At 42.0% G+C, this 18,493-nt stretch overlaps 1 protein-coding gene across 8 annotated transcripts in view; it reads left to right on the top strand.

Annotated features, from left to right (window-relative positions):
- TAF1A (TATA-box binding protein associated factor, RNA polymerase I subunit A) overlaps positions 1–18,493 on the top strand; it is a 53,080-nt gene that overhangs the window by 14,211 nt on the left and 20,376 nt on the right. For all 8 annotated transcript variants that reach the window (XM_089685050.1, XM_089685044.1, XM_089685043.1 and 5 more), the window contains 4 exons: positions 2,822–3,008; positions 5,051–5,181; positions 11,311–11,469; positions 15,024–15,090. In XM_089685050.1, coding sequence (XP_089541176.1) covers positions 2,822–3,008; positions 5,051–5,181; positions 11,311–11,469; positions 15,024–15,090 — 544 coding nt within the window. The remainder of the gene's footprint in view (positions 1–2,821; positions 3,009–5,050; positions 5,182–11,310; positions 11,470–15,023; positions 15,091–18,493) is intronic.

Raw genomic sequence — 18,493 nt, 5'->3', positions numbered from 1 at the left:
AAATAAAACCTCCAGTGGCGATTAAATACCACCAAAAGAAAGCACTTTTTGTGTGAAAAAAAATTATAAAAATTTCATATGGGTACAGTGTTGCATGACCACGCAATTGTCATTCAAACTGCAACGGCACTGAAAGCTGAAAAATGGCCTGGGCACGAAGGGGGTATAAGTGCCCGGTAGCCAAGTAGTTAGGAACAAGTCAGCAATAGCAAGTCCCATATCTGCACTAACTTTGAAGGTTGTCGGATAAATATTTATTAAACCACCTCTATTTCACTTGTCTACTTTTTTCAAAATTCAAAAAATAATTTTTTGGTTCAATTTATGTAATCCCACAATATTTGCTGCTTAGAATGAGTTGAAGTCAGGCTTGCAAGGGGAGTGACTGCTGTAAACTGGCAGGTGGGAAAGAGGAAGTTAGGTAATGGATTACACAAGTCAGAAAGGTCAGGGTCACTGAATTCTGCACTTGCCAGATCAACCATGAGCAACTGCACCCTCAAAGGTCCTCAGGAATTAGTGGTTTTCATTGTCACTTTCTGCTAATGTAAAGCTGGCTCAAACATTTTGGGAGATTGTAAGCTGGAAAGAGCAGGGCCCTCAATCCCCTCATGTTTTGCATTGTATTGGTAATGTTCTGTCACATGTTCTGTCCCCCTTTGTAATGTACAGCACTGAGCGAACTATTGGTGCTTTCATAAATACTGTATAATAATAATGTTTTGCCTAGACTTGCATATAAATATTTAGGCCTGGTTAACACGTATGCTTTTGAGCCTTTTCTGCAGTGCTTTTTTTCTGTGTGTATTTGTACATGCGTTTTTTTTTTACACTTTTTTGATGTGTTTTGCATTTTAGATGCTTTTTTTTTTTTGGACAATTTTGTTGGACAGATTAAAAAATGTAAAACCCGTCAAAAACACATTACATGCTTTTCTGCAGAGTCTCCATTAAAGTCTGTTGAACCAAAAAAGCATTTTAAAGAGTCCCTTACCCTTTCCAAAACCGCAGCGGCTGAAAAAAAGCCCATAGGAGACCATGCGTAATGGACTGTAGTGCGTTTCTGCAAAGAGCAGAAACAAAACGCATAGGTGTGAACCGAGCATTATAGTGAAGGTAAAGCTGAGTGGCTAATAGAATTTTTTTCTTGGATAGAAGTCCCGTGCTTTTGATTTTTCTTTGTCTTTTGTCAGAGATGATTATTTGTGTCCAGGATGTACAATATCCAGTTCCTGCATCTCCTGGCACTGTAATTGCTAGCACACCCATTGTCCTCTCCACGCACGCTGTTGGCACCATTTAGTGATTTAGTTATGCTTTGACTAAAGCTGATCCAAAACGACTCAGAGTATGATGCCAGAACAATATACTCCTTTCCTGGGAAAAGAAAAAAAAAACCTTTGAACAGCTCTCTGGATGTGCATCTATTATGGTAGCCCCTGCAAATAGCAGCCAGCCAAAACAAACAAAGAAATCACACTGTTCTGATCACTAGAATTGGTCCCCCAAACTCTGCTGGGAAGCCAATGTTTCCGGGAGTGTCCATCTTCTGGGTCCCCTGCAGCTCTCACTGGTTCTTCCTCTGACCTCAGTTTTTGTATTTCAATGTTTTTTTTCTAATTTGTAACAGTTTAACACGGGAGCAAAAAATCACGCCTACACAGGGGCTATCAATTGCACATAAAAATTAGAAAATTAGAAAAATCAGTGCTCCTAACACCAACAGAGCAAAAGGAATGGCCACACAGGGGCTATCAATGGCACTTAAATAACAAAACATTAGTATAACACTGATAGTAACTCAAACTAAAGGCAGCTATCCACTGCCACATCAAAAACAAACAAAAAAAAAAAAGAAAAGGAAGGTGTACAAAAGAAAAAAGATAACAAAACCAAGAGTAGGGATCCAAGAACGCCAATGCCGAACAACATCACATCCCCAGTCTAGCCGGGGGGAGCGTGGGAAAGGCATATTGCAACCACGGCTCCCATATTTTCAAGAATTTACCTTGGGAGTCGTTGCAGATACTTGACATCTGTTCATTGAGCATCATAGTGATCATATGGTCCCTCATCCCCTGAAGAGAGACAAACGGGCTCTTCCAGGCCTGAGCAATTGTTCTAGTGGCCGACAAAAACAAATAGGAAGCCACCGTCTGCTGATGAGCCTAGAGGCCCGGTATGGGGCAATGAAGCAAAGCATTCCGAGCATCCTGTCGTATAGAGAGATGGAACAAGGTGAAAAGCAGGCCAAAAACGAAGCCGTCTCGGGCATGACCACCAGATATGCCATACATCACCACGATGGTCACAACCCGAAAGCATCGATCACTGCAGGCAGGGTTCGCCTGGGCCAAACGAGCCGGAACCCAATACCAACCAAACAATACTTTGTATGCCGCCTCCAGCGTGGTTGTATTAAATGAACATTTAGCTATAAGCGACCAGGCCCTATTCCAGTCCTCCAGATCCACGACTGCCCCCAGGTCGCGCTCCCACTGAACTGAGAAGTATGCGTCGTGTGCCTGTTCAAAGCTGCATAAAGAAGGGAAATAAGGCCCGGGGCGCCTGGACGCTGTTGGCAAAGCAGTTCAAAGACAGATTTCTGGTACAGGGAAAGCAGAAGTGCCTGACCTCACTTTTTATAAGATTTTTTTTTTTTTTTTGCAATTCTGCTGGTTTAACTAGGGCTTTTGGATTTTAAGGCTAAAGGGTCTTTGTTTTTTGGTCTGTGGAAGGGTATATGTGATTGTTTAAAAATGGCAAAAATTTTAAATTTTCACATATGGAAATTGGTGAATGTGATTGTGATGTGTTTCAGATAAGCCTGGAGCAAGTGTACTCCCTCCTTTGCAGCGGTCAGACTGAGGAAGCATACAGGACACTGACGGTCACTGAGGGCTGGAGGTTTGGCAAGGTTTCTATCTCACAAAATGAACTCCAGAAGCTGATGCAAGCGTACCGAGCTGTGCTAGATTATCATTCATGGCTGGACAAAAGATCTGCAGGTACTCAAAGTGGTAATCTGTCACTCCCTTCTTGTCTGTATCCTGACTGTGCAATAAACTCAGTGCTGCTGCACATTTTCATATCTTTTTTAAATATTTGTAACTCACATTTATGGGGGGTGGGTTATCTGATGTTTGTTTTAGGTACCTAATGATTTTTACAGTAGTTTAAAGCTCAACTGCAGGTCTTCTATAAAGGACACAAATCAGTTCCGGTCTGTATTTGTTATTAATTTGTAAAATGTATTTATTTCAAATGCAAACAGTGTACAGCTGTAGCCAAAGTTTTGAGAATCACACAAATATGAATTTTCACAAAGTCTGCTGCTTCAGTGTCTTTAGATCTTTTTGACAGCTGGTACTATGGTGTACTGAAGTATAATTGCAAGCATTTCATAAGTATCAAAGGCTTTTTTTGACAATTACATTAAGTTTATGCAAGACCCTTCTTTTTCAAGCCTTCTGCAATTCGCCTTGGCATGCTGTCAGTCAACTTCGGGACACCATCCTGACTGATGGCAGCCCATTCTTGCATAATCAATGCTCGGAGTTTGTCAGAATTGGTGTGTGTGTGGGGCGGGGGGGGGTTTGTTTACCCGCCTCTTGAAGATTGACCAAAAGTTCTCAATGGAGTTAAGGTCTAGGGAGTTTCCTGGCCATGGACCCCAAATTTTGATGTTTTGTTCCCCGAGCCACTTGCTCCATCATGCTGGAAAAGGCATCGTTTGTCACCAAACTGTTCTTGGATGGTTGGGGGAAGTTGCTCTTGGAGGATGTTTTTCTACCATTCATTATTATTGGCTTAGGCAAAATTGTGAGTAAGCCCACTCCCTTGGCTGAGAAGCAACCCCGCACAAGAATGGTCTCAGGATGCTTTATTGTTGGCATGACACAGGATTGGTGGTAGCACGCACTTTTTCTAAAAGGTTTTTTCTGGATGCCCCAAACAATTGTGAAGGGGATTCATCAGAGAAGATACCCCAGTCCTCAGCAGTCCAATCCCTGTACCTTTTGCAGAATATCAGTCTGTCCCTGATGTTTTTCCTGGAGAGAAGTGGCTTCTTTGCTGCCCTTCTTGACACCAGGCCATCCTCCAAAAGTCTTCACCTCACTGTGCGTGCCGATATACTCACACCTGCTTCCATTCCTGAGCAAGATCTGCACTGGTGGTGTCCTGATCCCGCAGCTGAATCAACTTTAGGAGATGGTCCTGGCACTTGCTGGACTTTCTTTGGCGCCTTGAAACCTTCTTTACAACATTTAACTCTCTCCTTGGAGGTCGTGATGGTCCGATAAATGGTTGATTTATGTGCAATCTTAGTAGCAGCAATATCCTTGCCTGTAAATCCCTTTTTGTGCAAAGCAATGATGACTGCACGTGTTTTCTTGCTAGTAAATTAATATTTGTGTCATTCTTACAACTTTTGGCCAGAGCTGTAAGTACCTGAAATATGACTTTGTATCAGCACTCAAATGGAGAGAGGGAGGGGTAGGACTGGTGTTAAATGTTCTGCAAAAAATGTGTTAAGAAAATGCTGATAGGAGGAGAGAGCAGTGGGATGACTTCATCAGTCTGTTGCTACACTTTCACTGTTCAATCCGCAGGATGGGGTACTGTACCCCTTATGTATAAAGTGATGTCAGCCACCTGGCTGTGCTGTGTGGCAGAGCTGTGTATATATCTGGGCTGGATGGACTGGAAAAAATCCTTTAGCAGTTAAACAGCACCCATATAAGTATTTTTTCTGTCAACTTCGCTTTTTGCCTGGTGTTTATCTTCAAGAAAATAAAGCATATTTCGCTATCACAACCAGGCATCCTAGGGGTTAATTAAATGGCTATAACAAATACTTCCAGCCATCAGAAGTGCTCTTTTCAGTAGATGTGGATAATAATCTAAAGTATTTGAATGCAGTTGATCATTTTTTGTTTCCAAGGAGGGAAAAGTGAGCAGACTTTAAATGTTGTTTGCATGGGTTGTAGATTACTGATGATCCTGTCTTTGTCTTTTGACATTTTTTTTTTTTTTTTTTTTTTTTAAGGGATGGATTACAATTCTCTGTCAGCTGCCACAAAGGATATGAGCGGATTCTTCAGACAAGCCAGTGTAGCCTTCCAAGAAATCCTCCAGTTACCGGGAGTTTGGGACCCCTTCGTACTCAACTATGTGAATGTAAGTTATCCAAGGTGATCACTTTTAATGAAAGTAAGAATTGAGTGTTCTACCAGGGACAGTCCATATTTACCACAATTTCCATCTGCTGCAAATGTTGCTGTTGTATAACTGCAATAGTAATAAATCTGCATAGTTTTGCTTTTGAATAGTCAATATTTTCTGGTGTATAGATCCCTATAAAACAGGATTTGCAGACGGTCTAATATGGAGATGGAGGAAGGATGTAAAATTTTGTAAAAGGGGGGAAAAAAAAAGTTTTATGTATCAGCAACTGTCACAAAGTTGACAAGGGAAACAGTCAGAGTCAGGCAGAACAGATGCTGAGTGGTGTAATGCAGGGCACACTCTTTAAGTGTTGTTTTGTTTTTTTTTTTGTTTTTTTTTTCATTCCAGCTGGCTGAAGTAAAAAAAAGATGGATTATATAGCAATAGCAGAGGTAACAAGACGATGATCAAGATAAGCATGGCAAAACTAAAGTTTGGCCATATATGGATCGAAATTCGACAGGTTCAGCAGAGATTACAATCACTCTATGGCTGGTTCCATTTGAAAAGCGTTGTTTAGTGATTGACTCCTATTGAACGGGACTGTTGGAAAATTTTAGTTTGATCTGTGCATGCAGCCAATTGGCTGCAGCGCTGATCAGTGTATTCTGACAGTGAAGGAGTCTTCACTTTCAGGATACAGTAGCACAGCCAGGAGGATTCCTTCATCAACCTTAAATGTCTGGGTGAGGGAAACCATTTGTGGTGTAAATTGCCTCTAGTATTGCTCCTGTTTCTTCTTGTCAGAGGTTGCCATTTTGCTGGAGCCCAGAGCCCATGAACAGCAGTCTTCAGGCTGTCAGCAGATAGGCCTCTAGTGGCTCTGATTTTCAACACAATTCTAAAAATGGAGCGCTTTACTGGATTTTGAAACACTGTAGGCACTTATTTTTAATGATTTTACATTGCAATACCTGCAAAAGGAGTCAGCCTGAAGTGATGTAGCAGAACCTAATTATCTGACTAAAGTTCCACTTTATGTACAAAGCTCTCCAGACTATACACAGGAATACTCAGAAGATTTGAATGATGAGAAATCAAAGACAGTCTATGCAATGCATGAGCAAACATGCAAACCTGTAGATCAGGAGCAGACTTGACGTTCTTGCTTTGCTTAAAGAATAAGTTCACTAAAAAAAATAATAATATTTTTTTGGCAGGGTTTTATTTTATTTATTTATTTGGAGCCTGGAAAGCATGGCACCTGCAAACTGTCAGTGTATCTATTGGTCTGTACATCCCATACGGGCAACCAGATACAGTGACAGGAAGACTCAATGAACTAGCTAATTGAGAACTACAAGCTGACAGCTGCAAAGGATGTTGGAACTTGTAGTTCATTCATTCACAGAACCCTGTGAATGAATGACACGGCCATATATGGAACTTCTCCCTGCCCTGCTGTCAGCGGGAGGGGGAGGATCGGTAGCGGCTGCAGCGGTGGGAACATGTTACATGTTCCACCCTAAAACTGGTGAAGCATGTAACATGTTTCCAAAGGTGAACTTATCCTTTTAAATTCCACTAAAGAGGGCAGGTGTGCACAGCAGAGACATGAGCTGAGGAGAACCAACAAGCTGATGGTGAAGTGTCAAGGCTGATCATTAGTTGAGTTTTAGCAGGGCTGCATTTCAATGTAACCTATATGGCCACAGAACAGGGAGGTAGTGAGTTCAGTAAATGGCATACAACTTCCCACACATAACTTTCAGTAACACATTTCCACGTACAATCAAAGGGTCCAGGTTGCCCATCTGCCACATGGGTCCTAGCTGTTGCTGTTTTTGCATTTTACATTGTTGAATAGTGCACTCTGGACTTACAGTTCACCTACTTTGGATCTGTATACCTAGAACTGAACTGCTATAATAGTAATGTATGGAACAGTTTCCTCAAATCTTTGTTGGTTTTAGGTGAAAAAAACTGTGTCTCTCATGTATTTGGTAGTCACCTCTCAAATTTTGGGAAGTTATTTAGTATTGCAGTATTAAACCGATTCAACTGTACCTGTGAGGTCAGAATTTTATTTACCCACATGAGGCAGAATTGGCCCTGGTTGCCCAGAGGGTTTGATTTTGAACTTCTTGTACAGAAGTCAAAATCCTACTGCGATTTTCAAATGAACAGCAAACCCCTCTTGCATTTGAGAACCATTGGGTTCAGTTTAGATGGAATTTGGTGTTTGTGTGTTTTTTTTGTTTTGTGTTCTTTTTGCGTTCGGAATCTTGTACGATGTCCATTGCGCCAAGGGCATTGAGTGCATTCCAGAGTCTAGTTATGTTTAGTTTTGGAGCTACTAATATACAGGTGAAACTCGAAAAATTAGAATATCGCGCAAAAGTTCATTTATTTCAGTAATGCAACTTAAAAACTCCTTCGACCCTGCTACCACTGAAGAGGTCACTAAGGTGTTCTCTGAAGCTCACCTTACCACCTGCCCCCTTGACCCTGTCCCCACACAACTCCTACGATCACCCTCCTCCTCCATCCTACGCTCCCTCACTCACATCTTTAATCTCTCCCTCTCTACTGGTACATTTCCCACCCCCCTAAAGCACGCGCACATCACCCCCATACTTAAAAAACCCTTCCTGGATCCCACTGACCCAAACAACCTTTAGACCCTGCTGCCATTTACATCCAAACTCCTTGAGCGCTTAGCCTATAATCGCCTGAGTTCCCACCTCACTGACAACAACCTCCTTGATCCCCTACAGTCTGGCTTCCGTCCCCTACACTCCACTGAAACCACCCTACTCAAACTCACCAATGACCTGCTAACCGCCAAAGCCAATGGCCACTACTCAGTGCTCTTGGCCCTTGACCTCTCCACGGCTTTCGACATGGTCGACCACCCCCTCCTCCTCTTGGCCTCAGAGACTCCGCTCTCTCCTGGCTCTTTTCCTATCTATCACAGCGCTCCTTCAGTGTTACCTATACGCTGCCACCTCCCCCTCACTCCCCCTCTCTGTTGGGGTTCCCCAAGGTTCTGTCCTCGGGCCCCTTCTCTTCTCCATCTACACCTCCTCCCTTGGCCAACTGATACACTCCCACGGCTTCAACTACCATCTCCATCCCCCTCCTCAAAAAACTACACTCCCTCGGCCTCAGAGATTCTGCTCTCTCCTGGCTCTCATCCTACCTGTCACAACGCTCCTTTACCTATAATGATACCACCTCCCCCTCTCTGTTGGGGTCCCTCAAGGCTCTGTCCTCGGGCCCCTTCTCTTCTCCATCTACACCTCCTCCCTTGGCCAACTGATACACTCCCACGGCTTCAACTACCATCTCTATGCCGACGACACTCAAATCTATCTTTCTACCCCTCGCCTCACCCCTTCAGTCTCCGCCCGAATCACTAGCCTTCTGAACGACATATCAAACTGGATGTCACTCCACTTCCTCAAATTAAACCTTGCCAAAACCGAGCTCCTAGTTTTCCCCCCAGCCAGTCACGACCAACAACGCCACCATCAGCCCCACCCCGCAAGCCAGAGTACTAGGTGTCATTCTAGACTCCAATCTGTCTTTCCAGCCCCAGGTCTTATAGCTGACAAACTCATGCAGACTCCACCTCCGCAACATCTCCAAAATACGCCCATTCCTAACCCCAGAAACTAAAAAGCAACTCATTTACTCTCTTATTATATCACAACTTGACTACTGTAACTCCCTCCTCACCGGCCTACCTCAACACAGGCTATCCCCGCTTCAGTCTATCCTGAATTCTGCGGCCAGACTCATCGACCTTACTAATCGCTCCGTATCCGCCACCCCCCTCTGCCAATCCCTCCACTGGCTTCCGATTGCCCACCGCATAAAATTCAAATTACTAACATTGACGTGCAAAGCTGTTCATAACACTGCCCTAAACTCACCGACCTGATATCCATCTACCACCCAAAACGCACTCTCCGCTCCTCACAAGACCTCCTACTCTCTAGTTCCCTGGTCTCCTCCTCCCATGCCCGTCTCCAGGACTTCTCCAGGGCTTCCCCCATCCTCTGGAACTCACTACCCCAATCCATCAGACTGTCACCTACCCTCCTCACCTTTAGGCGCACCCTGAAAACCCATCTCTTCAGGGAAGCCTACCCCACCCTCACCTAATTGCCGATCTCCACTCTTCCTACCACTCCATCCCCCGCAGCTATTTCCTCCTGTACCACTATCCCCTCCCTCCTAGATTGTAAGCTCCAAGGAGCAGGGCCCTCAAACCCCTCGTGTATTGTATTGTTACTGTGACGTCTCGTGTACTGTCTCCCATTATAATGTACAGCGCTGAGCAAACTGTTGGCGCTATATATCTTCTGTATAATAATAATAAAAAAAGGTGAAACTAATATATGAGACTCATTACATGCAAAGCAAGATAGTTCAAGCCGTGATTTGTCATAATTGTGATGATTATGGCTTACAGCTCATAAAAACCCCAAATCCACAATCTCAGAAAATTAGAATATTACATGCAATCAATAAAACAAGGATTGTACATAGAACAATATCGGACCTCTGAAAAGTACAAGCATGCATATGTACTCAGTACTTGGTTTGAGCCCCCTTTGCAGCAATTACTGCCTCAATGGATGCTATCAGCCTGTGGCACTGCTGAGGTGTTATGGAAGACCAGGATGCTTCAATAGCAGCCTTCAGCTCTTCTGCATTGTTCGGTTTCATGTCTCTCATCCTTTCTCTTGGCAATGCCCCATAGATTCTCTATGGGGTTCAGGTCAGGCGTGTTTGCTGGCCAATCAAGCACAGTAATCCCATTGTCATTGAACCAGGTTTTGGTGCTTTTGACAGTGTGGGCAGGTGCCAAGTCCTGCTGGAAAATGAAGTCAGCCTCCCCATAAAGCTCGTCTGCGGAAGGAAGCATGAAATTCTCCAAAATCTCCTGGTAGACGGCTGCGTTGACCCTGGACTTAATGAAGCACAATGGACCAACACCAGCAGATGACATGGCTCCCCAAATCAACACAGACTGTGGAAACTTCACACTGGACTTCAAGCATCTTGCAGTGTGTGCCTCTCTATTCTTCCTCCATACTCTGGGTCCTTGGTTTCCAAATGAGATGCAAAAGTTGCTCTCATCAGAAAAGAGGACTTTGGACCACTGAGCAACAGACCAGGTCTGTTTTTCTTTAGCCCAGGTAAGACGCTTCTGACGTTATTTGTTGTTCAGGAGCGGCTTGACAAGAGGAATACGACATTTGAAGCCCATGTCCAGGATCCGTCTGTGTGTGTGGTGGCTCTTGATGCATTGACTCCAACCTCAGTCCACTCCTTGTGAAAGTCCCCAACACTTTTGAATGGCCTTTTCCTGACAATCCTCTCCAGGCTGCGGTCATCCCTGCTGCTTGTGCGTTTTTCTTCCACACTTTTCCCTTCCACATAGCTTTCTATTCATGTGCTTTGATACAGCACTTTGGGAACATCCAACTTCTTTTGCAATTACCTTTTGAGGCTTTCCCTCCTTATGGAGGGTGTCAATGATGGTTTTCTGCACAACTGTCAGGTCAGCAGTCTTTCCCATGATTGTGATTCCTACTGAACCAGACTGAGAGACCATTTAAAGGCTCAGGAACCCTTTGCAGGTGTTATGGCTTAATTAGCTGATTAGAGTGGGACACTTTGAGCCGAGAATATTGCGCCTTTTCACAATATTCTAATTTTCTGAGATTGTGGATTTGGGGTTTTCATGAGCTGTAAGCCATAATCATCGCAATTATGACAAATCACGGCTTGAACTATCTTGCTTTGCATGTAATGAGTCGATCTCCTATATTAATTTCACTTTTTAAGTTGCATTACTGAAATAAATGCACTTTTGCACGATATTCTAATTTTTCGAGTTTCACCTGTATGCATTACAGCAGTTCTGGCTCAAGATTGAAATAGATCATTGTGTAGAAGGACTAGTTTTGGGGAGGGAGTTATTAAAATTAGCTTAAAGTTCTGGTACCAATTGGAACGTAAAGATTTGTAGAGCCAGAGCAGATTACAGCATGAACTAATGTTGCTGTTTGTATTATGTGATCATTGGCCCTTCTGTTACTCAATCCACTCTTTGCCTTGTTTCAGCTCCTGGAATCCTCAGGGAATGAAGAAGAGGCTGAAAAGGTTTTGATAGAATATGCCTACAACAACAAGAACCCAGTGAACCCCAATGCCCACATATACTTGTATGAGTTCAAGAAGAGGAGAGGGGATTCCGATGAATCACTTATTAAAGTATTAAAAGTGAGTATAGTTATGTTTAACTGTGTGTAAATGTAGCCTTAGCAATATTTTGTATATTTGTTTATTAGAGACCTTAATATGTAGCTACATGTATATCTTTCCTTTTTATATTCAAAGGTTTTATAAATTATACAATTTGCTTTCTACTCTGTGCAGGGAACCTACTGATGGCTTTATGCATGAGTGCCTGCAAATTAGAACAGTAGTCACTTAACCCCCCCTCCTTCCTGCTCACAGGTTCACATTAAACCTATAACTTGATTTTATTTGTGCATACAGCAGGTGTTGCTGCGTGCGTGAAGCATGGCCATTGTGTACCTTCATGTAACGGCTATAAATCTTCAAGGACATCACTAAGGGATCACATTGCACTGGTTGGCAGGCCAGAAAGGCGTTTCTGTTTCAATCTCTGCATGTTCTTTTAGTGGACCGGCTCCTTTATGCCATGATAAGGCAGGAAAGCATGTCCAAACTCTATTGTCTGTCACAAATGCAACTTGTTGTAGACATGCAACAAACCGCTGCAATAGATCGCTCATCAGAGGGCGTATGACAGATGGTGAAGAGTTGTTTTGCCGCCTCACTGCTTTTTCAAACCCCGAAAAAAACCTGCCCGTGGTTGCTTTGCAAACCCATTCAGCTTGCAGGATCATGTTCAGCGGGTGGCTGTGATCGTGACTAGGGGATATTTATGCTGCAATGAAGAAAAGCTTTGCAGGCATGGCATGTGTCCATCCCTGTCCGCCCCTTTTGCAACTTAAGGGGGGGGGGGTGTTACCTGCTGCAGTTGCAGGTGCTTTTTTCAAGCTTAGGCAAGAGCAAAAAGCAAACTACCGTCAAATGGCTCAACACAAAGGTGATATAGCTATAATGGGAAGTTCTGCTTTAAAGATTGGTTCCCCGCTTCCCATTAAGGATTGGCACCTTTGGGGAGCGGGGGGGAATGGGTACCTGAAATTGACATGTACCCGCTCCCACTTCCACTGTGTTTGCCTGGTCGATCGGAAACGGAAGTTATCCTCCTACCCTCCCTCCGCGAAGTCTTGTGGGACACGTGACAGGTCCCAGAAGACGACAGGGCCATTCAGGAAGCGCAAGCCGTCACAGCCGGGTGCTCACACTGAAGATGCCGGCGCCTGGAATACAGGACGGCTGGTGAAACGAGCTGCAGCAGGGGCATCGCGGGATCGTGGGATAGGTGAGTGGCTGTTTTTTTTTAAAAGTCATCAGCTACAGTTTTTGTAGCTGCTGACTTTTATTTTTTTACAGAGTGAGTGGAACTCCGCTTTACGCCAGCCATATATGGATCGGTTCGGCCTGGTTAAGCAGGGACCAGTCGAATTTTGATCCATCTTTTGTTTGGAATTTCCAAACACCCAGCCTATGGTATCCTGCAGGTTTTGGTTCAGCCCTGTATATACTTTTCCACAACTCCTCCTTCACTCTCACACTTCCTGTGCACTCTTTTGTAAAGCTGGAGCCTTGTGGAGTGGGCGGGGTTATTTGGGTACACTGGAGGATGATCCCAGCAAAACACCTGAAGGGAACAGCATATAACCCCTGGTCTAAGAATCAATTCCTGTGTCCTGTACTGTACTCCAAGGCATGGAATTACAGGTACTTAAAAATTCCTATTTTTCACTGGTACCCTAAGCAAAACTGAGCACTTACAGTCAGGTCCATAAATATTGGGACATCGACACAATTCAAACATTTTTTGGCTCTATACACCACCACAATGGATTTGAAATAAAACTAACAAGATGTGCTTTAACTGCAGACTGTCAGCTTTAATTTGAGGGTATTTACATCCAAATCAGGTGAATGGTGTAGGAATTACAACAGTTTGCAAATGTGCCTCCCATTTGTTAAGGGACCAAAAGTAATGGGACAATTGGCTTCTCAGCTGTTCCATGGCCAGGTGTGTGTTATTCCTTCATTATCCCAATTACAATGAGCAGATAAAAGGTCCAGAGTTCATTTCAAGTGTGCTATTTGCATTTGGAATCTGTTGCTGTCAATTCTCAAGATGAGATCCAAAGAGCTGTCACTATCAGTGAAGCAAGCCATCATTTGGCTGAAAAAACAAAACAAACTCATCAGAGAGATAGTAAAAACATTAGGCGTGGCCAAAACAACTGTTTGGAACATTCTTAAAAAGAAGGAACGCACCGGTGAGCTCAGCAACACCAAAAGACCCGGAAGACCACGAAAAACAACTGTGGTGGATGATCGAAGAATTCTTTCCCTGGTGAAGAAAACACCCTTCACAACAGTTGGCCAGATCAAGAACACTCTCCAGGAGGTAGGTGTATGTGTGTCAAAGTCAACAATCAAGAGAAGACTTCACCAGAGTGAATACAGAGGGTTCACCACAAGATGTAAACCATTGGTGAGCCTCAAAAACAGGAAGGCCAGATTAGAGTTTGCCAAACGACATCTAAAAAAGCCTTCACAGTTCTGGAACAACATCCAATGGACAGATGAGACCAAGATCAACTTGTACCAGAGTGATGGGAAGAGAAGAGTATGGAGAAGGAAAAGAACTGCTCATGATCCTAAGCATACCACCTCATCAGTGAAGCATGGTGGTGGTAGTGTCATGGCGTGGGCATGTATGGCTGCCAATGGAACTGGTTCTCTTGTATTTATTGATGATGTGACTGCTGACAAAAGCAGCAGGATGAATTCTGAAGTGTTTCGGGCAATATTATCTGCTCATATTCAGCCAAATGCTTCAGAACTCATTGGACGCCACTTCACAATGCAGATGGACAATGACCCAAAGCATACTGCAAAAGCAACCAAAGAGTTTTTTAAGGGAAAGAAGTGGAATGTTATGCAATGGCCAAGTCAATCACCTGACCTGAATCCGATTGAGCATGCATTTCACTTGCTGAAGACAAAACTGAAGGGAAAATGCCCCATGAACAAGCAGGAACTGAAGACAGTTGCAGTAGAGGCCTGGCAGAGCATCACCAGGGATGAAACCCAGCATCTGGTGATGTCTATGCGTTCCAGACTTCAGACTGTAATTGACTGCAAAGGATTTGCAACCAAGTATTAAAAAGTGAAAGTTTGATTTACGATTATTATTCTGTCCCATTACTTTTGGTCCCTTAACAAGTGGGAGGCACATATGCAAACTGTTGTAATTCCTACACCGTTCACCTGAGTTGGATGTAAATACCCTCAAATTAAAGCTGACAGTCTGCAGTTAAAGCACATCTTGTTCGTTTAATTTCAAATCCATTGTGGTGGTGTATAGAGCAAAAAATGTTAGAATTGTGTTGATGTCCCAATGTTTATGGACCTGACTGTATAACCTTGCAGTGTGTAGGGAGCCCCACTGCCAGGGATGGGTTTGTTTTCTTTGTTTTTTTTCAGTTCCTCATTGTTCAGCTTTAGTACTACGTTATAATCATGCTAACCGACTGAAAATTTGGCCTTGGCATCTGGAATTCAATGGCCTCCAGACATCAATGGGTAGGGAGAGGCAGTACAATTTTTAACTGGTGTCTTGACATTTTTCCTGTCCTGTTGTGTTTTCCCAGACTTTGCACGCCCTGGTCCCATCACACAAACTTATGCTGGAGTTCAGAAGACTTCTAAAAAATTCAGGTGAGTTTTTTTTTTTTTTTTTTACTGTGTGTCTGTGTCTTTTTAATGCTTTTCTTAAAAAAAAAAAAAAAAAAAAAAAATAAGGCTTGGCTGTTAGACAAGCAGACAGATCACTACATTCCTTTTTTTCAAACAATAACAAATGCTAGATGACTCATCCTTCTTGGCCCCGCGTCCCTTTTGTACGTGTGTCAGACTGACCGTGCATAAGCAATCTAGAACACGGTTGTCAACACTCTGACAGCAGTATAGATAAAAATCAGTAGGTTTATGCTTAGCAATACTGTATTAAAGATTACACTAATGTCAACATGAGTTAAAAGCATATACCTTTACCTGTCCTAAAGTGATAGTAAAGTTTAACATAAATGTAATAACTCTGCGCTAAAGGTGTAATAAAATCATTTTCCAGCTGCAGTCACTATATTCTCTGTGGAGTGTGCAAAACAATTGTGTATGACTACGCTTTAAATATAAAGTGTGAAATTACCTGAAACAAATTATAAAAATTCCACTGTGTAACAATGTAACTAAAAAAAAATAACCACTTTAAAAAATATTGTTCTCAAATTATAGTGCTTATTTCACAAACATGGCCTTGCTAACCAGTCATGTGAGGTTTTCACAATTTCAGACCATTTATCAACATGTTAAAAACAGAAAAGAAGGCTTCATTGTGTAAAACAATCCACTATTTATTGATGAAAACTATAAGCTGCAGGCGGTGGCTTTACTTGTATATTCATACCTCTTTAGTGTCGGGCATGACACATGGCAATGTGCGTGCACTTATAGTTTTTAATCAATAAATAGTGGATTATTTTATGCTATGGAGCCTTTCTTCCTCTTTTTTTTTAACATGTTGGAAAAAGGTTTGGAACTGTGACTAGTTTGCAAGTCCATTAATGAATGGAGTGGATCCATTAACCCATCTTTGGATGTTGGAGATTGCATAGGACTCCCAACAGGATCTGAAGTGGATTGTATATTGTATGACTCTTAAATGTGTGAATTTTTATTTTGTTTTCTTATAAAGAGGTGAGTCATTTAACTGAAGAGGTGAAGGATACTGGGTGTTTTGATATCACATTTTGAACAAAGAGGATTGTTTTTATATTTTTCTTTTCTTTATTTTTAAAATTCTTTGCACACATCACACTTGATTTGTTAGTTTGGATTTATAAATAATTCATACGTACAATTATTATTGTGAACTGAGCAGTATAATTTTTTTAGCACAATATTTTTTAAAAAGGATACTTTTTAGATATTGTGTTACACAGTGGTATTTTTAGAACTTGTTTTAGATAATTTAACACTTAATTTAAAGCGTAGTCACATACATAATTGTTTGATAGTAAAGGTTGTGTGTTTTTCATAGCCTTTTGCTATGGGGGCATTCGAGCAAGCTCTCTTTTTGAGCTGCGCTCCTTTCAATGCCCCCGTCGCCTCATAGGCTCACTGGCTGTGATTGACAGCAGTAGGAGCCAATGGCACCTGCTGCTGTGTGAGTCAATGAGTAAAGAGTGACCAGGAAAGCCGCAGCTGTCATGCACATCGCTGGATTGAGATGGGGGTCAAGTAAGTATAAGGTGGGGGGGAGTGGGGTATTGCTGCGCCCAAAAGGTTTTTTTTACCTTAATGCATAGAATGCATTAAGGTAAAAAGTCTTCTGCCTTCAGAACCACTTTAAATATGTAATATACGCACACCCAGAGACACAGTGCACCTCTCTAAAAGATGCAAATTTTCCAGTTTTAAGTACAGAAAAATACCTTTTCATCTGCCAGAAATCCAGTGAGCTCCTAACTTCCTGTTTTGGATTGACAGCCATGCATTTACTGCACTGAAATTCCAAGCAATGTTGTCAGCTCTGCTTGCTAAACTACAGAACTTTTATTTACCATTCCTTCCAGTCCCTCTCCTCATTCAAACACTGGTTTCTTTCCCAGCACAACAACACTGCTGCCTTGAACTCCAAGAGCCTACCTACAGACTGTTGTAGGGAAAGGTCTCTTAAGAGATCTAGTTGGGGGGATGTACCACATCAGTAGGAACTCGCCATCCAATAGTTCTTACATGAAAAATTTAGAAGCCCGGTTATGATGTTACAGGGAAAAATAAAAGCTACAAAAGAAAGAAAATAATGCTGATACATGATCTTGAGGGAAAGAGAGGAGTTTGTGGATAAATTTAGGTCATTTCTGGAAATACACTTTAAGATGAGCTGTAGGAATGGTCTCAGTTTAGCGCAATTACATAATGCTGGAATGCAATAATAGCTCACTGATTTCACCTGTTACCTGGAATTTATTAAGATAACAAGATATGTGCAGCACAGTCTCGGCTGTAGTTATTTTATCTTGATTACTAGCAAAGTGTTGACAGGGTGGGTATATGTCCTCGTCTGAAATAGCTGTGATGCTGCTGGAGGACTGTGCTGCTTTCTGTCTCTCACAGTTGGTCACTGCAGGCAACAAATCTTTTGTTGCCATTTTCCTTTCTCCTGTTCCTTTTTTAACCAATTCAATACCGGGCAATTTTACACCTTCCTGCCCAGGCCAGTTTTCAGGTTTCAGCGCTCTCACACTTTGAATGACAATTGCGCGGTCATACAACATTGTACCCAAAGTAAAATTTTATCATTTTCTTCACACAACTAGAGCTTTCTTTTGGTGGTATTTAATTACCGCTGGGGTTTTAATTTTTTGTTAAATTAACAAAAAAAGACCAAACATTTTGAAAAAAACACACGTTTTTTCTTTCTGTTATAAAAGTTTGCAAATAAATAATTGTTCTTCATAAATTTAGGCCGAGATGTATTCTGCTACATGTCTTTGGTGAAAATAACCCAAATTAGGATGTATTTTTTAGTTTGTAGGAAAGTTACAGAGTTCACAAACTATGGTATAGATCTGAATATTGATCAATCCTGAAGTACTGACAGCCAGTCTAATTTCTTGAGGTCCAAGAATGTCAGAATAGTACAGATATCCCCCAAATGACCACTTTTTGCAAAGTAGACAGTCTGACGTACTTCATAAGAGGCATTGCGAGTTTTTTGAAGTTGTATTTTTTTTGTCATAATTTTTCGGAAAATGAAAAAATTTAAAAAAATTGTTTTACTATTTTTTTTACTTATTGTCACCAGTGCAGTACAGCATCATCATAACTGGCATGGCGGTAATCAGGGACACTGACTGGTGACAGTATGAAAAATAAAAAAAAATATATATTTTTTTTATGTTTTTTTATTTTTTGTTAAATTTTTTTTTCTTTTTTTTAAAGTTTTTTTTTTTTTCATATTTCACTATGACCAAAGTAGTACAATGTTACCATAGTAACATTGTACTACTTTGGGGAAGTGATCAGTATTTTTTTTTTTTTTTACACAATTTGCTTA

Source organism: Staurois parvus, unplaced genomic scaffold (assembly GCF_062004578.1).
Source record: "Staurois parvus isolate SC_StPar_1 unplaced genomic scaffold, SC_StPar_1.0 ptg000362l, whole genome shotgun sequence".
Classification (NCBI taxonomy): domain Eukaryota; kingdom Metazoa; phylum Chordata; class Amphibia; order Anura; family Ranidae; genus Staurois; species Staurois parvus.
The sequence above is the reverse complement of the archived record's forward strand: the minus strand, read 5'-3'. Positions and strand labels throughout refer to the sequence as shown.